The sequence below is a fragment of the Aplysia californica genome, unplaced genomic scaffold, assembly GCF_000002075.1.
Source record: "Aplysia californica isolate F4 #8 unplaced genomic scaffold, AplCal3.0 scaffold00089, whole genome shotgun sequence".
In the NCBI taxonomy this organism is placed as follows: Eukaryota; Metazoa; Mollusca; class Gastropoda; order Aplysiida; family Aplysiidae; genus Aplysia; species Aplysia californica.
The window spans coordinates 494,903-502,084 of record NW_004797359.1 but is presented as its reverse complement, the minus strand read 5'-3'; the positions used below and the strand labels follow the sequence as shown (position 1 = coordinate 502,084).

At 39.4% G+C, this 7,182-nt stretch overlaps 1 protein-coding gene across 7 annotated transcripts in view; it reads left to right on the top strand.

Annotated features, from left to right (window-relative positions):
- Nucleotides 1-7,182, top strand: part of LOC101860798 (serine/threonine-protein phosphatase 2A 56 kDa regulatory subunit delta isoform) — a 76,912-nt gene that overhangs the window by 37,625 nt on the left and 32,105 nt on the right. For all 7 annotated transcript variants that reach the window (XM_005094774.3, XM_005094776.3, XM_005094775.3 and 4 more), the window contains exons 5-7: nucleotides 1,177-1,287; nucleotides 3,613-3,705; nucleotides 4,368-4,498. In XM_005094774.3, the coding sequence (XP_005094831.2) occupies nucleotides 1,177-1,287; nucleotides 3,613-3,705; nucleotides 4,368-4,498 (335 nt within the window). The remainder of the gene's footprint in view (nucleotides 1-1,176; nucleotides 1,288-3,612; nucleotides 3,706-4,367; nucleotides 4,499-7,182) is intronic.

The following is a 7,182-nucleotide window of genomic DNA, read 5'->3' as shown; positions in this document are numbered from 1 at the left end:
GATTGTAATTATTGTTAAGGGAGGAGACTAGTGTGTGAGAGAGAGAGAGAGAGAGAGAGAGAGAGAGAGAGAGAGAGAGAGAGAGAGAGAGAGAGAGAGAGACGCTTGGGGATATATGTACAAATATTTTCACTCCCCCATTGACACAATTTAGATCTTTTTTAAGAGGTGGCCTATCAAATTGAGTTTTCATGTTCTGTCAGTTGCTCTTGGGGTGATTGCTTCTTTTGGGTAGGTGGTTGGCGGGTGCTCTGGTGTGGTTTGCTCCTTCTTTCCTATCAAACATCTATCGTACTTATCTCCCCTTCTTCTTTTTAATGTTTGTTACTCTCTTGTAACACCTCTAATCTTCTGGCGCTCATATGACCGTATGCAGTTGCGAGCGCCGTAAAACCTCTACTAAAACTAAACTAAAAAGCTTAATTTGGAATTTGTGTTTCTCATTTTCTGTGTCTCCTCATTTCAAACACGCACACAAACACACCACTGATAGTTTCTGGCACTCGAGCGCATACACGCACACACATACATACTTAAGTCAAACTGAGCGGATAAACAGAAGGTACAATGGTCCTGAAAATAACCCGCAAATGGCTTTGTTTGACATTGCCTGAGACGGACTTTACCATATATTGAAGTAATCACTGCACGACTGATGTGCCATCCATCTTGGAAAGCGTATTGGCAATGTGCATTTTGATTCTTTAAAAAAAAATTCAAAGTGGTTGTATCTTTGTTCCCAAAGAAATAATTTTTTTTTTGGGGGGGGGGGGTCCTTTTTGCCGTGAAGCAGTTGTTTTGCCCAGTTCACATTTGCCATTTTTGACAAATAATGTAGGTTGTGGAGAGGTGCTTTGATTTTGACGGTCACCCGAATATAACCATAACCACATACATTATTCTCATATCATCTTTCGATTCAGATCAAGTGCACTTGCTGTTAATAACTGTTAACTGTTTTGTGTCACTTGTCTACTGTTTGTTCTGTGGGATATCTTTCAATTTGAAAACAAAATTGGTAGCGCTTACTTCTTATCTATCCCTTTGTTGTTTCTGTCTGTCTGTCTTATTTTTTCCCAGTACTTAATGACCATTATTCTGTTGATTTGCTTCTCTTTACTCAAACAAACGAAACAAAATGATCTGATTCTTAATATGGTGAATTTTCTGTTTCAGTTTTCAGGTAACCTGTTCAGAACATTACCCCCCTCGTCCAATCCCAGTGGTGCGGAGTTTGACCCAGAGGAAGATGAACCCACGCTAGAGGCTGCATGGCCACACTTACAGGTTTGTTCCCATCTTGTCTGTCTCTCTGTGTGTTTTGTGTGTGCGGGGATGTGGATGTTTTTATGTGATTTTTGCAGGGCGCATCTTTTTATTCCCTTTTCAAATGCATCGATATGTGCATTTACACAGTGGTAGTTTCAGGTCACCGCTTCCAACAGCTTCACCTTCTCTGCTTTGTTTTTAGCTGTCTATCTTGCTTTTATATATCACTGAATAGCCATTATTATGTTGAAGTGCTTCTCTTTATTTAGACTCAAACCCAATCAATCGTACTAATCACCTCCTGGCGCGGTGCTACTGACTGAAGTGTCTTTAGGCCATTCCCAAAGGGCGGACATTAACCATGTTCCTATGCACAGTAGAATTGTAAATGGGATGATCTATGTCATGCTCATAACTGTACCTGAACTGCAACTGGGAACTGCTGCTTTTTCTTTCCTAATCCCTACTATCGTCATTTTCCCTCTTATTCTTTTGTATGTTTGTCACAGTCCTGTGGCCCGCTATTTCCGGGGTGCCTTGATAGTCGAAGCATACTTTGTGCTGTTGAAGCTAGAGAGGTGAGCAGAGTAAGTCTGATTCCCTAAGGACTTCTCTGTTGATATCCACCCTTTGGCGTTCATATGACCTATGCGGTTGCATGTGAAGTAAAACCTCTACTAAAACAACAAACAAAACGTTCTAGTGCACAAGTAAAAATAAGATGAGATTGAATTTTATTATATAGACACTGACAATTCAGTCATTGACAAGCACACTTTAGCCCACATTTGGAAAGATTGAAAATTTCTTCATTGTATTTAGAAACTTATTCTTAAAGCTGGTATATGTTATTATATCTAGGGTTGTTCCTGGTTATTGACCTTTCTCTATGCACTTTGTTTACTTTTTCCATGCTGTAGATGTGAAGTTGTAGGTTTGATTAGCTGTTATCTGTCAGGGGTTGAGTCAGGTCAGAACTTCATCAATTGATAATCTCTAGTCAAGTGCATTTGTCTCTGTGCTTTGTGTAGTTGGAAGTGGACATTGAGTTGATTTAGAGTCATAGTGGCTTCTAAACTATAGAAGTGCTTTGGGGGTTGGAAAGGGTGACTGCGGTGGTGAATTGTTTATTGTGACCAGTAATAGGATGGGAGGGAATAGTTTGATAAATTTAGTACCAAAACCATCACCGCCACACTCCTCACCACACCCACGTTGCATTGTCAGCGTTTCAGGAAGACACTTGGAGGCAGGATGGTTCTGTCATTTGAATGATCAGTGGTAAAGTTAACACTGTACTAGACATTTTCTCACCGAAAAGACGAATCTTCTTTTTAAAACATGTTGGTGTGTTTATGTATGATCATGCACCCTGTACTGTGCGCACTACACATGCAGTTTTGTTGTTTAAAGTTGGGGTTGTTTTTTTTTGTAGTTTCCGAGTTCTCTCTTTCCTTACGATTTCTAGGATCACATCCCCTCTGTTCACACATTTGTTTCTTCAGTTTGATATGATTGCAACCCATCTGTGATGACGACATCTTTCCCCTTTCTTGCAAAGAACCATGAAATTAGATTTAGATTGATGGTTGGTGGTCTGCTGCTACTGCTTCTTTTAAGCAATTCCTGCGTTGTGTTCACTTGCTTCCTTCTACAATGGTTGCAGTTTTCATTCCTTCTCTGTTTTATAAGTGGGTGGTTGGCGGGCGCCACTGGTAGGTGGGTGGTTGGAGGGTGCTCATGTGTGGTTTGCTACTTTTTTTTCTATCAAACGTCTGTCGTCCTTACCTCTCCTCCTTTTTTTATGTTTGTTACTCCCTTGTAACACCTCTAACCTTTGGCACTTATATGACCTTATCAAACATCTATCGCCCTTATCTTTCCTCCTTCTTTTTTGTGTATGTTACTCTCTTTTAACACGTCTATTCTTGGTCACTTATATGACCTTATTGTGTTGCAAGTGCCGAAAACTAAACCACTGGTAGATCTTACTTTTCTTTCCCTCTATTGTTTCTGTTTATCTGTCTCGTGTTTTCCCTTCACCATATGACTGTTTATTGTGTTGATGTGCTTCTCTTTACTCAAACTCAAACTGTGGGTGGTTGGCGGGTGCTCTGGTGTGGTTTGCTCCTTCTTTCCTATCAAACATCTATCGTCCTTATCTCCCCTTCTTCTTTTTTATGTTTGTTACTCTCCTGTAACACCTCTTATCTTCTGGCGCTCATATGACCTTATGCAGTTGCGAGTGCCGTAAAACTCTTACTAAAACTAAACTAAAAACTCAAACTGGGAATTATCAAGCTTCATGTAGTCTCTTTTTTTTTTCTTTCTTTCTTTGTGCAGCTGGTGTATGAGTTTTTCCTGAGGTTCCTCGAGTCACCAGACTTTCAGCCCAACACAGCCAAACGGTATATAGACCAGAAGTTTGTGTTACAGGTAATGGCTCTTTTTTTATTTAATGCTTAATATATTACTTTAAGGATGTCTCAGATGCGTTACTTTAAAATGACGATGATAAAAGTTGTGTAGGATATGATATTTATATTATTAAATATCTAATTTGGTTTTGGCAATTGAAAAATTGTGTTGGCAGGCAACAGCTTCTTGTGCAACTTAAAAGCGTTACATTTGTCATTTTTCTTTTAAGTGAGCTTTTGTTTTAGTGACTCTTCTGAAAAGAGACCTTTTCTTTCCTTGTTAAGAAAATTTATTATATTACCTCTTACACTACTCATGTTTCTTTTAGACAGTATCTCCCCAGCTCTGGGTATTATTGCCGTATCATCAGCTTAAATAGTGTGTTTTGTTTGTATCTTCTCAGTTTTAGAGGCTAATACTTGCTGATATTACTATTTATATTGCCAAGTTTATTTTGCTTGAAAAGGTTAAGCCACAATTTCTGCTGTCTGTTGGGTGTGATTGTGAAGCTAGTATCTCACACACGACACCCCCAATTTTCATAGTGTTGCTCTCTGGAATGTATTGTATTGTGGTATCATCATTTCAGAAAGTAGGCACTGACCTAAGGTTGCATGAAAATATTAAGTTCCGAACACAGAGAAGTATACATTTTCCCTCCCATTTTGTTCTGTTCTCAGCTTCTGGATTTATTTGACAGTGAAGACCCCCGTGAGAGAGATTTCCTCAAAACCATATTGCACAGGATATATGGCAAATTTTTGGGGCTGAGGGCGTACATTAGGAAACATATAAACAACATTTTTTACAGGTAAGAAATGGACTGTTCGCATTTTTTTAGCTCTTTGTTTGTTCCTAGTTTTCTTTTATTGTGGGTGGTTGAAGGATGCTACTGGTGGGTCCTAGTTCTTTTCTTTCCATCTGTTTTTTTCTATCTTTCTATTACTTTTAATCTGCACTGTTTATGCTAACTCAGTTTATGATTCTCTTTATGTCTTTGGGGTGTCTGTGTGTATCAGTTCTCTTTTGATATTGGTGCGTGGGGCACACACATTTTTTCCTACTTTTTGGATCGTTGTCTGTTTATAGGGCTTCTCTTTTATTCTAACGTTTTGTCGGTCCACCTGCCCTGCCTCCTTGTCTGTCTTTGTGTGTGTGTATGTGAGTGTGTGTGTCTGTCTGTCTGTCTGTCTGTCTGTCTGTCTGTCTGTCTGTCTGCCTGTCTGTCTGTCTGTCTGTCTGTCCCTCCAATGTACAAAATAGGGATGGTAAATGCTCTGGTGCAGTCTGCTCCTTATTGTTCTTTTCAGTGTCACTTACCTATTCTCTAATTGAAAAATGGGGCTATTTTTATTGTGACACCTGAATCACTACAACTTGGTCATATCGCGTTAGTTAATTTTTGTGACAAAGATGAGACAAGTATATGCTAAAAATTATGAAAACTATTGTTACTAATGTAGTAAACTGAAAGTTGTATATAACCAAAGCTGTGTCAGAAATATGTGCTAAAGTTGATGGATCTTATAGACAAAGAAGGACTAGAAATGTATGCTGAATTTGATCAATTTTATCAACAAAGCTGGGCCAGAAATAAACGCTTGAATCAATTGATGTTATTTATACAGATAGGCCAGAAATATTCTTTAACACTGACTGATGATGTTTGCAAAGATGTGCCAGAAACATATGCTAGAATTGATTGATGTTAGTTATTACCAAAGACAGATGAGCCAGAAATAGTACATACGTGAGAGAACATTGCCAGTGGTAGTGGAGTACAAAAATGGCCATGGTTCTTCATTATATCTAATAGAAAATGATACCCCCTGACATACTGTGTGATGACACAGTGGCTTGCCTACAGACAGGGATGGGAAAATCAAAAGGTTATTTATTATATTAATTCCTATAAATACCTCCTGTGGAGCGCGATCTTTGTCTTACCAATGTTACTGTATTGATTTCTTGGCTGTACACTTGCTGCTGATTTTCCCTACCCTGAGGTACTCAACAGCTCTAAAGGTCAACATCTACTAGGGGGAATCAGATGGCATTACTCTAGTCTAGAAAAGGCAGGCACTTCTACTATGACACTGACTGGTGTGGGCTAATTGTGCTCTAGAAACAAACTGTTTATTGACTGTGCATTGATTCAGTTCTTTTGCGGCATGCTGATTACTCAAGTCACAACTCGCAGGGGTTCTTTTAGTTTTTACGACTGCTCCCTAGTGTAAGGCTCCACCATATGCCATTTGGAAAAGTGATGTATGATGGAGTCTTCTTACCCTGAGCAGTCGAAAAAATATTCTTGAATAGAGGAGGCATGCCAGTGATGGTTGTATACTTAAAAGGGATGTTTGATATCTAGTGGAATTTACTGTAGAAAAAAAGTTTCTTTCTTGGGATGGGGAAGAGGAAGAAAAAAGGAGGGGAGGTCTGAAACATTGAGAAAGTCATTGGGATTGTCCAAGTCCTAGTCAAGGTAACCCTGTGGAGTTATGGCGTTCAGGTTCACATATTGATGTTTCCTCTTTTTGGGAAACATTTCTACGAACCTCTGCTCACCCTGTCAAGCAGTTCAAAATGGGTGGTCATACTTTACTTTTACTTTTACTGGGGTTCAACCCTCCTCTATCTGAGCTCTGAATTTATTTAAGAGGAGGTACATCTGATTTAAAGAATTTCTTTGAGAGGACTGAGTAAATTAAAAGACTTCACATTGTCTATCTTTAAAAATGACGCACCAGTGTGTCTGTGGTGTAGGGGTCAGGTGCTTTTCTGTGGCATGCTGGAGACTCGAGTTTTATTCCTGAGTGTGGCGAATTTTTTTTTACTGAGCATCTCCCATCTTTCGATTGGAATGTTGTATCCCTCTCAGCCTTGTTGGGCCCTGACAAACAGGGTTGGATGCCTTCCTTTTAAATGATCTAAATTGTATCAATGGGGGCATAAAACACCTACATTTAGGGGGAAAAAAAGAAGATTAGAATGGTGTGCTGTAAAGTGAAACTAAGATTGGGCTTGCATCTGTCCAACAGACTACCAGCTTGGCTGTACAGTACAGGAAGTCTGGCAACCAGCTCAGAAGAATGTGGAATTGCCATTAACAAAAGCCTGTAGTGTTTCTTTATTGATTGACATTATAATCACCTGCTTTGTGTGACAGACTTATTTAATGCTCGCCACTCATGCAAATGAATAGCCAGCGGTGGTAACCTTATGCCTCTTGTCTGGAGTCACATCTTGCTTTTATTGAGGGGATTTGTATGGCTCTATGCTGACTTTGAGATACCAGCAAACAGAAAGGCTTTTAATGTAGCCATCTAACTGACTCTGAAGTTTAGCACAATCTAAATTGTCCAAGACGGCCATGCATTATCAAGGAGAAAAATGGTTGTCCTATTGGATGTCTTTGACAGTGTCGTTATTATACTTTAGGGGAAAGAAATGCAAGGTGGGAAGTGGTCGCTTGTACAAATGATTGTCTTGGAC